This window comes from Heptranchias perlo, chromosome 31 (assembly GCF_035084215.1).
Source record: "Heptranchias perlo isolate sHepPer1 chromosome 31, sHepPer1.hap1, whole genome shotgun sequence".
Classification (NCBI taxonomy): domain Eukaryota; kingdom Metazoa; phylum Chordata; class Chondrichthyes; order Hexanchiformes; family Hexanchidae; genus Heptranchias; species Heptranchias perlo.
The window spans coordinates 20,803,358-20,824,372 of NC_090355.1; the positions used below are offsets into that span (position 1 = coordinate 20,803,358).

The 21,015-nt window shown below is 37.9% G+C and overlaps 1 protein-coding gene across 3 annotated transcripts in view; it reads right to left on the reverse strand.

The window, feature by feature from the left end:
• The window catches only part of LOC137300555 (nuclear receptor subfamily 5 group A member 2-like), a 77,289-nt gene extending 62,004 nt beyond the window's left edge, over positions 1 to 15,285 (reverse strand). Inside the window, exons 1-3 of one of the 3 annotated variants that reach the window (XM_067969701.1) lie at positions 15,065 to 15,285; positions 5,915 to 6,033; positions 5,427 to 5,568 (exon numbers count right to left, since the gene is read on the reverse strand). In XM_067969701.1, coding sequence (XP_067825802.1) covers positions 5,427 to 5,568; positions 5,915 to 6,033; positions 15,065 to 15,128 — 325 coding nt within the window. In that variant the 5' untranslated portion in view covers positions 15,129 to 15,285. Of the gene's footprint in view, positions 1 to 5,426; positions 5,569 to 5,914; positions 6,034 to 9,426; positions 9,655 to 15,064 lie in introns of those variants that run through there. The other 2 variants (XM_067969702.1, XM_067969703.1) reach the window with 2 other exon arrangements.
• Between the last annotated feature and the right edge of the window lie 5,730 nt (positions 15,286 to 21,015).

Here is a 21,015-nt window from a genome sequence, read left to right on the forward strand (position 1 = left end):
AAAGAGTTAAAAGGGTTTATTAGGTTAATTTCAGCAATTCAATAACTTATATCTGCTTAAAGAAATATATGCCATTCAATGTGCCGTAAAATGTAAGAGAAAGTTAAGACTGTGTCATCTCATTGGGTCACAGATGCTTCTCTGTATCGGAGACTGAAAGCAGAGAATGTTTTCCTTTCACTAAATCCAAGGGCTTTATGCAGTATTTCCTGGAACCAGAAATAACTCTAATGTCCGAGTTTATGTTCTGAATGTATTGAATGTTCTTCTATGGATGTCTAACAATGTTTTGTTCTTTGGTTTTGTACACATGTATCATTTAATAACATTTTGTGTTTGTAAAAGGGGGAAAAAAAAATCAGACTGAAGATTACAAAAAAAAGTGTCTAAATCTAAATGTGAGTTCACGTTTCCAATATATTATTGCAATTGCTTTTTAACGTTATTTTTATAACCCTATCATCCTACACTTTCTCCTCTTCAAAGGCCTCCCATCACCATACTCCCTCCTCCAAGAAGGGACACCCTAGGCATTAGACAAATCAATAGCCACTATCAATGCAAGTTGGTAATGGGATGATAGATGTCCGATTTAATAAGGTATAATGCGCTAGGTTCCCTATGTGGACTATTTCAGTTGCATCCTGCATTGCATCAAGTCCGTGATCTTCTGGTCAAGAGGAAGGTTCTCCATTGCCTGCAACATTAGGCCACCTGTTTGCAAGTGTTCTTATCAAGGGTGCATTTTCTCAATATTATAAGGAAGTTATGCTAAACCTTTATAAAACACTGGTTAGGCCTCAGCTGGAGAATTGTGTTCAATTCTGGGCGCCACACTTTAGGAAGGATGTTAGAGAGAGTGCAGAAGAGATTTACTGGAATGGTACCAGGAATGAGGTACTTCAGTTATGTGGAGAGACTAGAGAAGCTGGGATTGTTCCCCTTAGAACACAGAAGGTTAAGGGGAGATTTGATAAAGGTTTTCAAAATGATGAACGGTTTTGACAGAGTAAATAAGGAGAAATTGTTTCCAGTGGCAGAAGAGTCGGTAACCAGAGGACACAGATTTAAGGTGATCAGCAAAAGAGCCAGAGGCGACTTGAGGAAACATTTTTTTACGCAATGAGTTGTCATGATCTGGAATGTACTGCCTGACAGGGTGGTCGAAGCAGATTCAATAGTAGCTTTCAAAAGGGAATTGGATAAAAAAAAATTTTTTTTTATTCGTTCACGGGATGTGGGCGTCGCTGGCGAGGCCAGCATTTATTGCCCATCCCTAATTGCCCTCGAGAAGGTGGTGGTGAGCCGCCTTCTTGAACCGCTACAGTCCGTGTGGTGACGGTTCTCCCACAGTGCTGTTAGGAAGGGAGTTCCAGGATTTTGACCCAGCGACGATGAAGGAACAGCGATATATTTCCAAGTCGGGATGGTGTGTGACTTGGAGGGGAACGTGCAGGTGGTGTTGTTCCCATGTGCCTGCTGCTCTTGTCCTTCTAGGTGGTAGAGGTCGCGGGTTTGGGAGGTGCTGTCGAAGAAGCCTTGGCGAGTTGCTGCAGTGCATCCTGTGGATGGTACACACTGCAGCCACAGTGCGCCGGTGGTGAAGGGAGTGAATGTTTAGGGTGATGGATGGGGTGCCAATCAAGCGGGCTGCTTTATCTTGGATGGTGTCGAGCTTCTTGAGTGTTGTTGGAGCTGCACTCATCCAGGCAAGTGGAGAGTATTCCATCACACTCCTGACTTGTGCCTTGTAGATGGTGGAAAGGAAAAAATTTACAGGGCTATTGGGAAAGAGCAGGGGAATGGGATTAATTGCCGGCACAGAAACGATGGGCCAAATGGCCTCCTCCTGTGCTGTACCTACTAAGATGATACTATGATAATTAAAATACAGCCTAGATTTTTTTTAATTCATTCATGGGATGTGGGTGTCACTGGCAAGGCCAACATTTATTGCCCATCCCTAATTGCCCTTGAGAAGGTGGTGGTGAGCAGCCTTCTTGAACCGCTGCAGTCCGTATGGTGAAGGTTCTCCCACAGTGCTGTTGGATAGGGAGATCCAGGATTTTGAACCAGCGACAATGAAGGAAAGGCGATATATTTCCAAGTTGGGATGGTGTGTGACTTGGAGGGGAACATGCAGGTGGTGGTGTTCCCACACGCCTGCTGCCCTTGTCCTTCTAGGAGGTTGAGGTCGCGGGTTTGGGAATTGCTGTCGAAGAAGCCTTGGCGATTGGCTGCAGTGCATCTTGTAGATGGTGCACACTGCAGCCACAGTGCGCCAGTGGTGGAGGGAGTGAATGTTTAAGATGGTGGATGGGGTGCCAATCAAGCAGGCTGCTTTGTCCTGGATGGTGTCTTTCTGTAATTATTTATGTGATATCTTAATGTCATTGCAAGAAATAATCTTAACAAATAAAACCTCTCCTTCTCTTCACTATTCTTTTCACAAAAATTAGCAATAAACCCTGAACCCCTCAGTTCATTGCCCCTTACTGTGGCTACTTTGTCTGATGATTTAAATATGTATAGAATTACTTGAAATTCTCTGCTTACTCACACTTACAAATTGACCCAAAAGCAACCATTCATTCGGAATAATGTAACCTGTTTTTACTTGATAATTATTTAAATAGATGTGTAATGTTTTTACAAGGTCCAAACAACTACATAGTGAACTCAACAAAGTACAGAAAATAAACAATCGACATATATCATTGTGGTATATATCATCGCCCCTGCCTCAGCTCATTTGCTGTGGAAACCCTCATCCATGCCTTGTTACCTCCAGACTTGACTATTCCAGTGCTCTCCTGGTTGGCCTCCCATCTTCCACCCTCCATAACCTGGAGTGCATTTAAAACTCTGCTGCCTGTATCCTAACTGGCACCAAGTCCCGTTCAACCTTCAACCCTGTGCTCACTGACCTACATTGGCTCCCAGTCCTGGAACATCTCAATTTTAAAATTCTCATACTTGTTTTCAAATCCCTCCATGGCCTCACCCCTCCCTAACTCTGTATCCAGCTCCAGCCCTACCACCCTCTGAGATCTCTGTGCTCCTCCAATTCTTGTCTCTTGCCTATCCCTGATTTTAATCGCGCCACCATTGGCGGCCGTGCCTTTAGCTCCCTAGGCTTTAAGCTCTGGAATTCCCTCCTTAAACCTCTCCCCCTCTCTACCACTCTCTCTTGGGACGTTTTACTACGTTAAAGGTGCTATACAAATGCAAATTGTTGTTGTTTTTCTACAATGTAATGTAGAACATCTAATGGGGGCAGGTTCTACCAAATAAAAATCTATAGAAATCATAGCCATAGCATCCGCACAATCCTGAGCAGGGACATCTTTAAACACGACACCTAATTCATTACCAAAGACTTCATATGATCATTAATAGCTTACTGAGACAGTAACATTTAAAATATAACTTCACGGTTGTAAAATGGTCCCAAATATCACCCATTTATTTGTGTTGATTGCAACACAATTCAGGAGTAGAACAGAAAGTTTTTAATGGGCACATAGGACACTAACTATTTTTACATGGAGGCTAACCTTTCACAAAAGTGAGACTGCACTCTACAATACCTTTTTGGCATATTAGGTGCCATAATAACAGGATTACAAGATAGGTTCAGAAGAATAAAGACCTTCAGCCAATTTGTCCTTTTAGAAGAACAATCCCACTATCTTCCCATTCTGGTCTGGGTGTAGATGGAGCTGCTGTAATGAGCACAAATGTCTCATCAATTTGACCATGGTGGTTGCAGGGTGCATGGAAAAATTCAGATAAAACATATTGGGACACCAATTGGTAAGTCAAATATTTCCATAACTTAGTATTTTAGAAAAATTCTACAGCTTGTTTTGCAAAGTGATTGTATTGAGATGTGGTCTGTATATTTTATATGCTCATAGTCCTCAGAGTTTATATAGATAATGACCTTCATAACCCACAGAAAAAAAGATCAAACCAGCCATAACCAAACAAGAAAAAGCACTCAGGAAGGACTTTGTTAAAAACTAAACATTAGGTGGTGCCAATGTAAATTCAATCTTAGTATTTCACACATATCAATGACATATCACTTCAATAAAACTACAAATACATCAACACTACTTAAAACTACCTCTCAGAATTCTCCATAGCCAGCCAGATCTTTAATCATTTTTAGAAGTAATCAAGTATGCATGTGACTCAACACCATATTTTAATTGTATATATAGTATGTCTGTTTTGCATTTTTGTAGGGATTCTTTATATGTAGTTCTGTATTTTGGTGTCATAAAAATTACACTGCTTGTTTTAAAGAAGAAATGTAATATAACAAGTTCAATATTCTCACGTGTAACATTTCTTATAAAAATAATACTTTTGAGTAATTTGGATATTACTACAATAGGAACAAAAATCAATATTCTATCTTAACTTGTTTTTTTTACATTATATTATATTATTCCACCTTAAGTTTAATTTTAAGACTTGACCATTCACTTACATTCCAGGTGTATATGTCTCCCAGTTGTTATTTCTATGAGATACTTCGTTACATTTGAATTTATGTGGTGTAATGCATAAAATACTTTCAGAAAATTCCTTTATTCAGGCTAATTTTTGCGGCGATCTGGAGACTATTACTGATTAGTTCTGCTCTCATTTTTCACTGTCCAGCCCACAAAGTCTCATATTTTCTCCCATCGCGAAGGCATAACGTCTAGAATTATCCGTGAACTGCATGTAAACAATTCATGATATATATCTTTAAAAAGGGACCTCCTGGAAGGTACATAAGTGAATCAAACATTAATCCAAACTCGGCCCGGTTGGACAACTCCAGTCATGATGTGCATCCCTGTATCATATAAAACTTCCATTTTACACCATATTGAAGTCTATCTCTGGGTGCCTAAATTGAACATCTGCGACACACGTATTATACGTGCTATCGGATGAAGCAGATCATTCCCTTCTACACCCTCTGTATGAAAGGCCTACTAAATCTAGTCAGAAGTTTCCATTATAAATACCCAATTACTAATAGGTCTCACTAATAGAATACGCTAAACCATTAATATACACACAAACAAATGTACATTAGCTCCCCAAATCAATAAACCCGCGGGAAATTACAGCCTGGGACAAGTGTCCTTTGAAGAGTGATCTGGTCCATGTGATCTTTGCTTTGACTATATGCCCCATAGAATTACGGTTAATATGAATGTGATCAAATTTCGCTAAAAAATAGTTTTTAAGTTAAAATCCATCGCTACATCATCATCTTTGAACACATGGCACATGTATATAACAGTCACGTTAACTTAAACTTTTTCCAAATATGCATTCAAACATTGGTGAAGGCCCGGTTTCATGTTTTTCGATGTCCAAATGAAAGAATTTCAAACAGCAAAAAATAAACACCTTACCTTCTAACCTCATCCCCACTGTCAGACATTTCTGAAAACGACAATACGGGCATCTCTTCCTCTGGGTTTTATCTATTTTGCAATTCTGATTCTCTGTGCAAGTGTAGCGCTTGCTATTCTGAACGGTTCTCTTGAAAAATCCCTAAGGGGAGAAGTTTTAAAGTTATTCGGCACAGGAGTGAATCCCGATGAGGCAAAATCGAAAACACATCGATAATTTACATTTCTTCCCAGGCATTCCCCGCAAAGAAATCTACGTGAATAACAGTCCGCTGGTATCTTCTTGCACTTCTGTAATTATATTTACATTTTTAAAATTACTTTTATTTATTACGGCCTTTTGGTTACTTGGGGCCGCTTCCTTGATCCGTTTTCAGTCTTGTTTAGTTTTGATTCAATCTGTAATTAACCCGATCAATTTCTGAAATAACTAAAACCACGATGGAAACGAGCTTCAGAATCCAAACAGCGAACATGTTTAAACTCACCTTGCAACTTTCACAGGTCAGTAGACCATAATGATAACCGGATACTTTATCTCCACAAACTGGACACAGTTCATCCAGATCATCGTCATAAACGTAGTCCATCACCTTGAACTGACGGGCTGAACAGAAGAAATAAAAAATAAGTCAACAGTGAAATTTTCGGTATATTGTCACACAGACAAGGGGTTCGAACCGGGTGGTCGCTGATATAACCGAAGTTCAGAGGTAACTGGGTATTAAGAAATGTCTTTTGCTTCTGACGCTCTCTGAAGACAGTAATTTATAGAAACCACACAAATCACACATCAGTTTGCCATGGAGACGCTGACCAGCCCACAGACGTAACTGAGAAATGCTCCTATCGAAGCAATCGATAACAAATGATTATTTTGGGGTTGCGTACACTTCCCCTGTTGTGCTCTGTGCGGTACTTGCATCTCACATTTATAAAGCAATAACACAAACTGAAATTGCAGCCCAAAACTTAGTTATTAGGCAATTGAACACTCTATGAATTTAATGTTAAAAGATTTTTAAAAGACTCTGTGCGTTCTACATGTTTGTTACTAAAACAGTTTTTAACATCAACAAATTATGGTGTTAAACAGTTGTCCCCTCTTCCGGATCTCCCACTGGCACCTAAAAAAGTCTCCCCTTTCCCTCTGCAGTTTTCCATAAACTATTATTGGATTAATGCCTATACTATGTCACATAGATTTAATACATTCGTAATGTTGTACACACTAATTAAATCTGTAACCAATCAATAAAATCGTTAATAAAACCTCTATTCCGTCCAGCAACTTATCAGCTAATAATAATAGATACTAAAACCTGTGAGGATTTGTTCTGTTTATCCTGAAATGGAGAAAAAAAGAATCCACTGGGTAAGAACAGAGAGGCGGTTCATTACGGACTTGCACTAAAATATAGACTGGAATTCGATGGATTGATCAGGAGACAAATGCCAAAAACATCAAACAACACGAAACGGCCCGTACTTCAGAAAATAGAAAGCAACAAAGACGGTTAAGACCTCCTCCAAATAGAATTTTTTAAACTGAGAGGGGATGTGTGTTCTAACTAACTAACCTCCACTCTGAAAAAAGTTGAATCCTTCCCTCAGCTGTCAAGAAAAGTCATCGTCCGTGTCAGGCAATATTCAGTTAATGAGCCATGTTTCTCCTATAATTAATAATGGGACCGCGAGCCACATAAGAAGCATTAAGCTCTATGTATCTATTCGACAATAAATCACATTGAAAATGTATTGCTGGAAGTCTGTATCTCGGTTCATACTGTCGACTAAAATAAGTCAGGTTTTAGCCTGGCCTAACACCGCCGCATATTAACGAATGACATAAGTTCAGTTTTGGAATGGTACTCGTTTAATAACCTTTAATACTTGGCGAATCCCGAAAAAGTGGTACAATATCCTATAGATGTTAAATGAATCAGACCGCTCCACTCCTCAATAATACGGGTGAAATAAGGTCGCGGGCACTCCATTATTAAACATGTGAACTTCCTAAGAATTGTAACATCAATTCCCTTCCAAAATATTATTAATACTTAATTACTCTACGATCGGGATTCAGGCAATGTTAAGGAAAGCGTCGAAATCCAAGACAAAAGTGTGAAGAATTATAGATTTTAATTTGCTGTTTTTAAATTGTCGCTTTTTAAAATATTAACAAAAATACGGATCTTCAATCATTGTTATCCGTTGGAATCAAAGTTTATTTTTAAAACCAAAGATGCTGTAACTTCACATTTTAATCCTCACCTACAACCTCTAACACATTTTACATGTGTCACCTTTCATCGAATTAACTTATTCATCGATAGAGTTGACAGTATACTGAAACTAATGGAGTTTATTTCAAATATTTTATTGATTCAAAAGGTACATGTCAAAGTTGGAATAATTCCGCTGTGGAACAGCAAGGTGGGAGTCCCCCAGCCCCTGTTTTTTTTTGGACTAAATGACTATGAGAGAAATGAGGGTGCTCCGGAACAAGCAGTCGTGAGTGAAAGTGTACGGCCTGTCATCCACACGGATTACACGATTTGGTGCCTCGTTGGTTTTAACATGAAACGGGGCTCCGAATTGTTAATTAATAATAACTATTAATCTTACTAGTAAGAAGAAAAGTGATGAGTGAAGCGAGATAGACAATAGCGTCAATGAATTAGAACAGACTCGAAGAAAGAAAACAAACCCAGGCGAACTAATGCGTTGAGCACGGAATTTATAATTTAGAAAATGGATCAGAAAAATAAAATTAAATAAATAGACTTGACACTAAAAGGGAATCTGTTCAATTGCGCAGACAGCTGAACAGAAAAATTCCTTATTACCAGATCCATACATTGGTAAAATAATCAGTCAGGAGCATATTCAAGATTTTGTAAAGATCAGGAACTGGACAGAAAAATGTTTCTAACTGAATCTGACGGCATTTAATTAAATCAACGTCCTTCTCTGTAGATCTACTTCGCAATTGCAGGACAACTCTCTACAGAGTCATATATGAAACTTAGTAAATACTGTCACAGATCATTGTACAGTCATGTAATATAATTTTCGCAAAATCTGTTTTACTAGTGTTTAATTCGTGAATTTCGTACTAGTTGCGAAATCGTGCTGTCCGAGTGATTTCATTAGATAAATAAAGCTTATATATATATTATGTGCAGTTACAGGCACCTGTCCGCTATCACATGGATCAGTTCAAATCCACGCACAACACTGAGGCTATGCTAACACGAAGCATGTGCATTTGGCCGTGAATACATGTCTGTCTGAATTCAAAAGAACTATTTTAATAAATCCAGGATCAGCTGCTCGGACTGGATTAACCCGTATAGCACATTTCACTAATCATCCGGCACGGGCTCGATGGGCCGAATGGCCTCCTTCCGTGCTGTAACCATTCTATGATTCTATTATGTGTGTATATTTTCTGTTCGCAATACGTTAAACAGCCCTTTGGCATTTCAGACGAGACTCGCATCGATTTACAACCTGTCAAAAAATGTTCGTGCATCAACCAGCCACCACAGCGAGGCATCTGTGTCACAGCACTGCCATCAACTATCGGTTAAATGATTACATTTTAAACAATATCATTATTCCAGAGAATAACGTGGAACAACTGTCCATTCTGAAGTAAGAGTCACCGTTTAAAGACACAATTCGCGGTAAACCTCATCTCGATTTTTACAAGGAAAACCTGTCGGCTACTTGGGGTCATTTTGCACAAGAGAATGTAATAATCTTAAATTATATTATGGTATTTCAGAAGGACATTGCTATCCCAGTACCTTACAGTAACTTCACGTCTATTTGTATGAAACTAAAACATTTCCGGGGGCGGGGGGAGTGGTTTGGTTTTAAAACGTGCCTGCTGTTAACTGCAGTTAGGAGCTAATTCTCCACTTTTAAAAGACACGCGTGTTTTTTTTTTGATAGCACCTGAAAGGAAGGATCGCTCTTTGATCTAACTTACCCCTAAAATGTTCCGTACCTGATCCCCACAGTAACCAATCCCACCTCCACCTTGGGCAGCATTGGGACTCGGGTGAGCCGCGAATACAACAATCTCTAGGCTGGCTAAACACCCCTCCGCGATGCTCATGTGCCCTCCCCAGTCCTAAATGAATGTATCAGAGAGAGAGAGAGAAAACAAAACGTGCGCTGATTTTCGGGGCAGGGTCGGCGCTGAATTGACTTCTGCGGCAGGATCTGGTCGGGCTCCCCGCTCGCCCCACAGGTAGGGCTGCAGGATCAACGCCTCCCTCTCCCAACCCTCGCACCTTATTGGACAGCGGCGGCCTTGATTGACAGCGCAATGAGGCAATCAGGGGCCGAGTTACTCTTGGCAGTGCGCGGTAAAATAGCACTGATACATCTTCGGGCCAATCAGCACGGAGCGCTGTGTGCCAGACCTGTCTGAGCATTGAACTTTCTAACTGCGGGTCATCCAATGGCAGGGAATGGGCCGGAGTCCCAGCTGTGGCCCGCAAGTTGGTTTTCATTTCTTTGAACCCAGTGGCACCGTTTCCAGTGTTTAATAGAGAAACGAAACGAAGATGGCCTCAAAAGATATTTGTTTCTGATGTCTTGTACCTTACATAGTCACGGTGATCATTGTCACATTATTCTCCTCTCACTGTTCCTAACACTTTTTGCAACCATTAAGTGGCCTGCACACAACACACAACACAAAACAAAAATCACACTAGTGGTTGTGTTATTTTTTATTCTTGGGATGTGGGCGTCGCTGGCAAGGCCGGCATTTATTGCCCATCCCTAGTTGCCCCGAGAAGGTGGTGGTGGGCCTTCTTCTTGAGCAGTTTGATACAACTGAGTGGCTTGCTAGACCACTTCAGAGGGCAGTTAAGAGTCAACAGATTGGTGTGGGGCTGGAGACATATATAGGCCAGACTGGGTAAGGACGGCAGGTTTCCTTCCCTAAAGGACATTAGTGAACCAGATGGGTTTTATGTCAATCCGACAGCTTCATGGTCACTTTTACTGATACCATCTTTTTATTTCCGGATTGTTTTTGAAATCTGATTCTGAAAAAAAATTGGAAATAAAAAGCTGGTAGGACTATTTAGTAGGACTAATTTCATATTGAAGTAAGGTTTGTGGGCTGATAGAGAACAATGGATATGATTAACAAGGCTGGATTCTAAATTATTCAGATGATAACATATATGAACTTTCAAATTAGGTTTTAGAATCACTTCCTTTCCCGAGTGCTTTCTTAAAGAAAAGCTACGTCATTTGTTTGTGGGATGTTTAATCTCTCAGTCCTGTTTTTGACTTTGATTTTGACATTTACAACATGGTACAAATAATACCTTTTGATAGTGGTGAAAGACTATCACTATCCTGAATGTGCTGCTAATTCCCAAGATTTGTCACAGTCAGTACACATTACAATTTAAATGTAAAATTATAATTTCTATTTTATATTTTCAATTGTGTTTGGCATTTATCTAGACACCTTTCTAACTTCCAATGATAGTTCATGAAAATTGCCAAAGTTTAAATTAAATCGTCAACAGAACCGTAATTCGAGTTAGGTAGTTATCTACAGTTCATTAGGTACTGCGTAAATAGCCTTACGATTAATAAGAGGGGTAGAAAAGCAAAGAATTTTTTTAATTCTTAAAATATTTAATAACCTGGTCTGTCCTGTCCTTAACTAGGCCTCTAGTTGTCGATTCAATTTCTTCCTTTCTGTGAGGATAATTTTTTTTAATGTAATTTTTAAAATTTCCTCTTCCTCCCTTTTTCCTCATCAATTCTTTTTCTTTCTGACAGTCACTCTTTTGTTTCTCCCTTTGCTTACATTCTTTATTTATCCATCACTTTCTCTAGTTTTCTTTCTATTTCTTTTTGATTCTCTTACTTTGTTGTTTTACTTTGCCCTTTTTAAAATTATTTTCCTATTTCTTTACATAACTTTTATTTCCTTCTCTTCATTTTCTTCTCGTTCTCTTTCTTTATTTCTGACTCTCTTCTCTTTCAATCATCTATTGTCTTTATTTACATTTTCCTATTTTGCTGACTCCATAACCTCCCAAGTTTTGTCCTGCTCTATCTTTTGGCTTTTTTCCTGAAGTGTCTCGATGCTGTTTTTGTTTCACTCCTGGTTCTGTCCCAGTGGCCTCTTTTTTTCTGTCTTTCTTTATCTCCCATCTCTGTACTCAAGATCTACAGGCCTTCAGTTAGCTCACCAGCACAGAAACATGAATATTGCCACTGCTATTGCAACATTCCAACAGCTGTCGTTATTCTCACTTCTAATGCAGTATCTTTTACAAAAATGTTACTATTTATTTCAGCTATTTTCGAAAGAACTGAGAACAGCCAAAATCAGCATTGTATTTGACATCATCTTCGCAAGGTAAATTTCAGATCTTTTTTTGTAATATGCTTGATCAGAAGTTAGCATGCATGCAGCATTAGAAGAGAAGGGACAGCTTAGCACAGAATGTTTTCAAATATCCTTAAAAAAATCTAAGCTATGCAGTTTCTAACATGAAGAAGAGGATTTATCAGAACGTTTGCTAAAAATTTTAGTTAAATCTTTTCATAAAATTACAATTTAATGTATGTTGGTAACAGAGGGTTACTTTCAAAGATGTTGTCATATATGAGTACATATGTAAACAGGGACTGTTTCACATTTTAAGCTCTTCTGTATGTAGAAAAGGGTCATGTAAATAAAAATGGTCATATTTCAGTTAACTCCCTTTTAAAAAGGGAAAATGATGGTCAACATGCATTGCAAAACCATTCTGTACATAGGTTTGAGTAGGAAAATGTAGTTATTATATTGTATTAAATAATATCAATATTATAATTAGAACATGTATAAATTTGTTAAAAGCTCACTATAAGGCTTTTAGCTTACTAATCTCATGAAATGTAACTACTAGTGTTAACTTGTAAATAAACATATTTTTCTTTATTAAAAATTCCTTTACTGATGTAATTTGAAGTTATTTTATGAACAAGATAAATAAGGGACATTAATGTACATGTAGCTGGCACACTAAAATCTTTTATCCCATTGAATGCTGAAACGCTAATCAACTGTCAGTTGTTTCAATATATTAAGTATAGTGTTTTCATTTCTGTGTGGCTCAACGGTGATTCAATCATAAATTATAGTTAAATTGCATTAAGCAGAGAACATTAAAGCCTTGTCAGAAAGTTTTGTGCAGTTACCTTTCCAAACTCATTTAAAAATTGACTGTTTATTTGTCAAAATATATTCAAAATCACTTTTTAAATAAAACTAAGTTAAGGAACGTATTTGGTTGACTTCAAATCCGACTTGTAGAGGATAACAAAGGGATCCATTTTCTAAAGTGATTGCTACCTTTATAGATAACATAGAAAGTTTGATCATAATTGAAATGCAAGAAACTTTACAGTCTCTGGGCACTATCTCATTGCACAATTGATGACTGCTAATATTTTTAGTACACCTCTGACAATTGTAATGTTCTAATATGTTAGGTAGATGCTGTTCACTCCTCCCTATATCTGTATTTCAGAAAATTATATTTTAAATAAGCATGAATATGCATATAACATGTTTATAATAATTTCTTAGAGAATAAATTAATAAAAACTATATTTTCAAAATATATGCTGAAAAATTAAATGCTGACTTTTTTCTTCAGCAATGAACATGTGTATTTGAATAAAGATGGAAAGTTTGGTTAGAATTACTTCATCAAATGTGAGGCATTTTATTAAATAAAATTTGCCCTCTTCTACTGATTAGATATGAATCACAAATATATTGGAATTCACATTAAGGATATGCATTTTGATCCATTTAAAGAGTTATTATTTTCAACTACAATTTATGATCTATGATGTGTTATGTATATAACCATGTAATAATATCCCCACCTCCAACACAAAAAAAGTATCAATCTAAATGATATCTTTGGGAGTTAGTATTCAATCATACACACCCAATGTCTTTGGAATATTGTAATTTTCTTAGTGATTTACTTAAAAATTCACCTTACGTATATCAAATGTAAATACACATATAGATATTTGAGGCTTCATGAAACTACAGCAAACATTTCTATTTTAAGAAATCTTTTTGAACAATAAATAAAAATCTATATGTGAAGCATTAATATATTATTAAAACAATTCTTGAAATGTGAATTCTGGTTTATCTGGTAATGACAGAATGTCACAAATCAAAGATGCAAAGGATTTCTTTGAAGCAAATGCAAAAGTGGGGGGGTTCTTAAAAACACCAAGTACAAACTCCTGGGAGCTCCACAATGAAATCATTTGACAATAATATAGGATCCATTTCATCTGTTTCTGTGCTCATGTAAAATATGACCAGTTATTCGAACAATGGTGATCCCTTGTACTCCGTCCTTTTTAGTTGTTACTTAAATAACTCCAGTAGATTAAAAGTATTTGATTACCTGCTTACCTATTTATAATTTTATATAATTTTTTAAGTATTCTTTTGAAGGAGTATATTTGTAACAAACAATTATTAAACAATATAATTGCACTTTTATGACAACATTGTTTAAAGTATGTCATTTCCCGGTGCTGTACATGTAGTTCTCTAACAATGTACACTGTTAAACTTTTTTTCCAGAATAAAATGTGTTTTCTATTGATTCATTTTTGCTACTGCTATTGCAATGTCATTTTCCTTGTTATCAGAACAAGCAACTGGCAAACATGTACCATTCCCTTATTAATACAAAGGGCCTGAGCATTCTAAAAGGTTGCAGTTTTAAAAAAAAGTATTTAAAACTTCTGCTCAAAGTCCGGTTAAAACTTCCTTTGCATTATCTATTAACAATAACTATATTTTTATAAAGACAGCACTAAGATTTAGATACAGTATAAAATATGGTATAGATTAAAGATAATAAATAAACCTTCGAGCACTTTTAAACACATGTAAAGCAAAGATTGCATTTACCATGTCCCACAGTATCAGTCAAATTAAACTGTAAATTAGTGACAACTAAAATTCTACTTTGTATGAGCAGTGCTAATAAATGTGATTCTTTGAACTGTACGAATGTGAGCCTATTACATTTTACGTGCTACAGTTCTCAAATGTAATTTTTTTGGCAACATAATGTGTGCTCCCAGAAACATGACTGATTCTTTCATTCTTTCCATTAGTGATCACTTTCTTGATCCATTTATTTTTAAAGTTCACATTCAGAAACAACGAATCTTACATTTTGTCATTAATCATCCTGCCAGGTAAGATTGAAGTAAATCATTGAATTTGGTTTTATTTACTTTTGTTTACAATTAGACTGGCAATATTTCTGGAGTATAATAATTATTATTATGAGTATTGCTAAAAAATGAATAATCTCTATATGTTTGTCACCATCCTAGACTCACCTATAATTCAAATGTACTTTCAATAAACTTTGACATGCTTGAATGTAAAATACTCTGTAATTCAAAGATGATATTCTACTGAAACACAATTTTATAATCTCATAGAGCAGTACAATGAACTTGTTTATTTAACCAGAACTCTCTAGTGTTGCAAGTCTTTTATGTAACAGATTAAGTCTTTACAAATGTTTGAAAATACTTACATGTATCTGGAGCGGTTTGTTTGATGGAACTGCACGGAGCTACCAAAGCAGGACTACCAGACATCACTCCTTTAAGAGAATCCGCTCCAAACAGCTTTACCTCTGGCTTAGTTAAAACTATCTTCCAATTTTAAAAAAATCAAAAGAGTTGGAAAACTAAGATGGTATGCTTGTTACTGAACTCTGATCAGAATGTGTGTCAGTGCTGCAGTAAACTGCACAGGCCAGCTCATGATGGGAGCTAATCAGAGGAATAAGGGTCTAGTCTAGATATTTCATTGGCTCTTCTTGTCAGGTGACCTCATAGAAGATGATAAGAAATCCTAGTTACAAACTGACAGAATGGCAGATAAGGGTTTTTTTTTAACACAGATAATACAAAAGAAATAATTAACCAAGTCTAGTGGAGAGGGAATGAATGGAAGCATTTTTTGTCATGAAATGAAAAGAAAGGTTGTATAGTGACTTACTGATTTCACTTATTTAAATGGTCATTTGTTGATTTTCAGCACAGATCCATGACTTCAAACTAGTTTCAGTTTTTGCCTGTTCCCCTACGATGAATGCTGAAAGGATTTCCCATTGAAATGTAAAATTACAATGCACAATTCACTCTAAACTTGAAAAGCTGTGTGGATTAGCAGTAGGTGTGAATTCATACTTAAATAATTAGCAAATTTATTTAGGAACTGATATTTGCATCTTGTACTATAAAGCCAAATAAGGTTAAGTTGAAAATGCATAATGTTTGTAATTTGTTTGCTGTATAGAAACTGGGGGACCAGAATACACAGTACTTTAGTCAAATCAAATAATAGGTATTAATGGTAGAACAATAACAATTTACACTTATATAACACCTTTAACACAGTGAAACATCCTGAAGCACTTCACAAAGGGGATGTATTGGATACCAAGCTGGAATTGGGAGAGGTTAGGGGAGGTGACCTAAGATGTGATTGAAAATTAGGTTTTGAAGAAGCTTTTGAAGATATGGGAGATGCAGCAAGGTGGAGGGTTTAGGAAGGGAATAGCAGAATGCAGGGCCATAATGGCTAAAGGCTTTTCCACCGATGGCGGGGTGGAGGTTAATGAGGTGAAACACAGAGCAGTCTAGCCTCAGAAGAGCAGAAGTTGTGAGCTGTCACATTGGGTTTGTGAAGGTTGAAAAGGTAGGTTGGAGCACAGCCATGGAAGGGTTTGTAAATGAGAATGAGGATTTTGAAATCAACATGTTGGGGGATAGGGAACCAGTTGAAGGCAGCAAGGATTCAGATATTAGCTGAGGAGGACTTAGTATTGGCTAGTATGTGGACAGTGGATTTCTGATTCAGTTAGTGTTTATACAGGGTTGGAGTCAGGAGGCCAGCCAGCAAGACACTGGAAAGTCAAGCCTGGAGGTGACCAAGGCATGGCTATTTTGAACAATGACCTTAACAAGATTATTGGTGCTGAAAGCATTGCTGTATAATTCATATCTACAAGTAGATGCAGTTGTATTCGAAATGAAGCAGTGTTGCTGGGACAAATGGCCTTTTTCCTTTTTCCATGATTAAGTTTCTTTGTGTCCTCATTTTACGAGACTTAATGCACACAGGATAATACTGTGACAGTTATAAAAGTTGCCTGTAACTGGCTCATGAGCTGCAAAGTGTTATTGACCCAACACTAAAACTGATGTTTACAATTGTATCACTGCCATGTTCCAAAGTACTACAAATAGTTTAAATGTCTAAAAAATGGTGGGGGGGGGGAGGAGAAATAACAGAACATAAAATATATGCCACATGGAAATATTAAATTTCATGTTAGGATCCTTTAAAGGAGGTTATTGCATATGGGGTGGAGGAGACTCCTGGCCTTAGGTTTTTTATTAGCACACTTGTTGTGAAATGAATTTTGAATATAATTTTGAATACTGTATAAGTTTTGAATATTTTGTTCAGTTTGAATCAGAAAAAAAGTACATATTGTACCGCTAGTGGCAATATTTTTGTGGAAGTGCCCGAAATGATCGGAGATGTATCAATTCAGTGGGTTTCCCTGGTTAAAGACAGAGAATAGCAGGTGGTTGGCAGTATGTTCAAGACTATAACACACTTGTAGTGTTTGCCATTAGAGAAAAATCTCATCATTTATGAACATCATCCAAATCTCAGTAGGTCCTCAATAGGGGATTCTAGGTTGAAAGATTCATTAAACAGAGTGCCCCAGGGATGAGTGCTGGGGCTCCTACTACACTCCTACTAGTGTACATCAATGGCCTGGATTAAGAAACACAATGCAGATTGATCAAATTCATAAATGATAACCAGCCGGGGGGCAGCGGCAGTCAAGTCTAATGAAGCAGCCCAGGAGCTACAGAAGGATGTGGAAAAAAATTGCAAGTGGGCAGAATTATAGCAGTTTAATACAGATATAAGTGCAAGATGCAGCACATTGGAAGCAAAAATAGGAGACATGCTTACAAGAATAACAACAATGATTTGCATTTATATAATGCCTTTAAAGTAGAAAAAATCTCAAAGTGCTGCACAGAGCCTGGGTTTTTGAGGACGGGGTTGGGGGGGGAAAGTTAATGGTAGTGTTGAAAGAGAGGAGAAGAGTGCCTGAGGAGAGGGAAAATTTACAATGGAGGCCTGGAAGGGAAATTGGATGGTCCACAGTTTAGTGGAAATGGGGTCAAGGGAATAGGAGGTGGGTCTCATAGGCAGCATGAGGTCAGAGATGGGGAGATGGGAGAGAAGCTGGAGAGAAGGTGAGAAGCAGTAGAGGCAGTTGAACAGATGGTCTCAATCCTGGTGACAAAGAAGACCACGAGCTCCTTGCACTTGCTTACCAATGAATGGTGTTGAATTGCTAGTAGAGAGAGTTTGAAAAATATCTGTGAGTGATAGTATAAGCCATAGTGCCATATTAGTAGAATATAAATCTGAGGCCATCATCGTCTGATCAAGCCACAACTTGTAAACTATGATCCGTTCTGGTTACCGAAGCACAAAAGGAACATCAAAGGAATATCCAGGGATGAAAAATCATGGTGAACACACCTGCGATATGTGGTTCCAGCAGCCGAGGCTCCCCGTTAGGGGTGCTCATTTGTAAAATCAACCTTACTTCATGGCAGTCAGCTGAAAGTAAGAAGGTGGTTTTCTGACAAAAATTACATGAGTAGAAATTGGTATGCATTGCACCCATTTTTCAGGCATAAAATGGACACAAAGCATATCAATTTAACAGTGGGACGACCTGCGCCCGATCTGCACTGGTGTTGGTCCCACTGCTAAAAGCGTGGGGCCCATTTCCTAGGCGTCCCAGGCGGACAGGGCGTTAGACCCCTTAAATATGTAAATTAGGTTCCTAAGGCCTGTTAAAGGGCACCTTTTGAAAATCCGTCAGCGATGAGCGGGCCAGGTGTCAGGGCTGCACCACTCAGAGTTCTTCAGCAGTCCCCACGGCCATCAATGAAAGATAAGTGATAAAAAAAAAAATTTTTTAAACCCTTTCTGTGGAGCCAGGAGGAGCAGGAGTGATGCGTGTGGATGTTGATGAGGCCCAAGGACTAATTTCCTCAGAACCTCTCGGTTTGGGCGCGTGCTGGTCATGCAGAGCCAAAAACGGGCCCATAATAATTTCTAGGCCACAGTTTTCTACTAGTTTGTGATACTGTTATAAACATTATAGGTTAGAAATTACTGCTGGTCATATTAGTGAACAAATGCTTAACATGTACGGCCATCTAATCTGCTAACTTAATGGAGGCATTAGTATGTTTAAAATAAACAGATTAATGCCTCTATTAAAGTAGCAAGCAGAGGAATTTCATATGAAGGCCTTAAACATTCATCCACTAATAGTTCGAACAGCAATTTTTATTATAATAGAAACAGAAAGTGCTGGGAGTGCAGAGTAAATAAGTCAGCATCTTAGAGACAAAAAGCTGTTTCGGGTGCGACTGCATACATTTCTGTTTTTATTCCAGATTTTTAGCATCCATGGTTTATCTTTTTATCTCATTATATTTTAATAATTCTTTTTTTTAAAATGAGAACTAAAGGGAACTGAGCCATAGCAGAAATATCACTGCATATACCAAAATATAATGTTGAGTACATGGCAATGACATTCCTACACTTTTCTGTTGAAAATCTATTAAGTTGGACAGTTATGTTACCCAATAAATTAATTGCAGGTCAAAGCACACTAGTCTATTCAAATGCAGAATTTGGAGTGGAAAAAAAATGGCAAAAATGAGCTTTGCAATGACCTCTCACTGAAAACGTTTCTGACACCAGGAATTTTCATCGCCTAGTCATGACCACTGACACCTACTGACTACCTTACCAGTCTTAAAATACAGCCTACAAGCACAGTTCAGCAACCTTTAACCTGCTGTAACAATGTACTCACTGAGAGGAAATGCTCACCTCAGTCCAAATCTAAATCAGTGTATGTCATGCACCCACTTAACAGAGTCTATCTCAGAAAACAAATACCCTGTTGACAGCCTTGATAAACCAAACCAAGAGACATATAGTCAGAATGTATTATCCTTGTCAATAATATATTTTCCTGGTCAATAAATCTGAGAAAATATAGGCTTTGCCTGCAAGCTTATTTGCTTTAATTTATTTACCATAGTCATTGAGGCTGAAAGACAGGGCTATCTCACTGAAAATATAAATAAAACTGTGAATGGGTTTCCTCAGGTCCCGTGTACTAATGCAGCCCAATAGACAGCCTTTGACTTCGCAAGAGGCATTGCTAAGAAACTGAAAAGTAAATTAGAGTTAAATCTGTAATCCTTTGTTCAATTTTTCATTCTTGCCAACTTTCTCATCAATTATTCTGCCTCTCCACCAGGCATTAACTCCTTGCTGGGATATGGTTCCAGGACCTAGGAGCTGGGTGCCCTTTGGTACCTCACCCATATGGCCATTATGCAGGCTACACCTTGACGATGACTGTTAGCAGACTATTTGATCCTGGAGGCCATCACAGCCAAACCCAATCATGTCCGCAGGGACGTACTTCCAGCAGGGGGCGCTAGTTTGTAATCAGGACCTGGAACCCTGGCCAATTCTTCCCCCTTTGTAACCTAGGGGTTCTCAGACCAATTGTAGTTGCCCTACCATCGCAGAGATCAGCGAACTGTACACAGAGCAGGGATCGAACTAGGGCCTTACTGGCATGTACAGCTCAGTTTCTCACTGGATATACTTGCTGAACCATCAGGGAGCTCTACTTAGTTAAAAAATTCAAAATTAAATAATAATAACGCAGGAAGACATTAACCACTGATTCTTTAAACTGGTCTGCAAAGCCCGGAGCCAATGGAGAGCTGGATAAAATTGAAATTAGTAGGGCTCAGGAAAGAAATGAACCATTAAAAAATAATTAAAAGTTTAATTCGCAAACTGACAAGCAATGTAAAGCAGAACAAACAGACGTTGGAACCGATGAAGTGAAGTTTTTCATATGTGTCGCACAGGCTCAGCAGCAGGGAGATAGAGGTACTACAGCACCACTAGTGGTGGGAAGGCTGTAACTGAATTTCTGAATTGTGACAGATATAAGTGAATTCAATATTAAATGTTGACAGGGAAATATTGACACAATGTTGCCTGAGAAAGTGACCAAAAAATCATGACAATAGGAAGTAAAGTTTGAGGGCAGGAAGTACGCACCTTACACAAGACTTTTAATAATATAGTAGACAATCTCCCACAGAGTCAAGACCATTTGTAGTCTTCCGGTGAAATGGTAGATAAATGCCCACTGCCAAAAAAACTACAGTTCACTGCAAACTCAAAAAACAAAAACCTTGCTTTAAGGATAAGGTGAAAGCAGGCCAGGATCATTGAGCTGCCTTGCTAACAAGGCGCATGATGAAGACGGAGCTTCGCCCAAAGTCATGAAATTGAGCATCTGACCTCATTTGAAATTAGGGT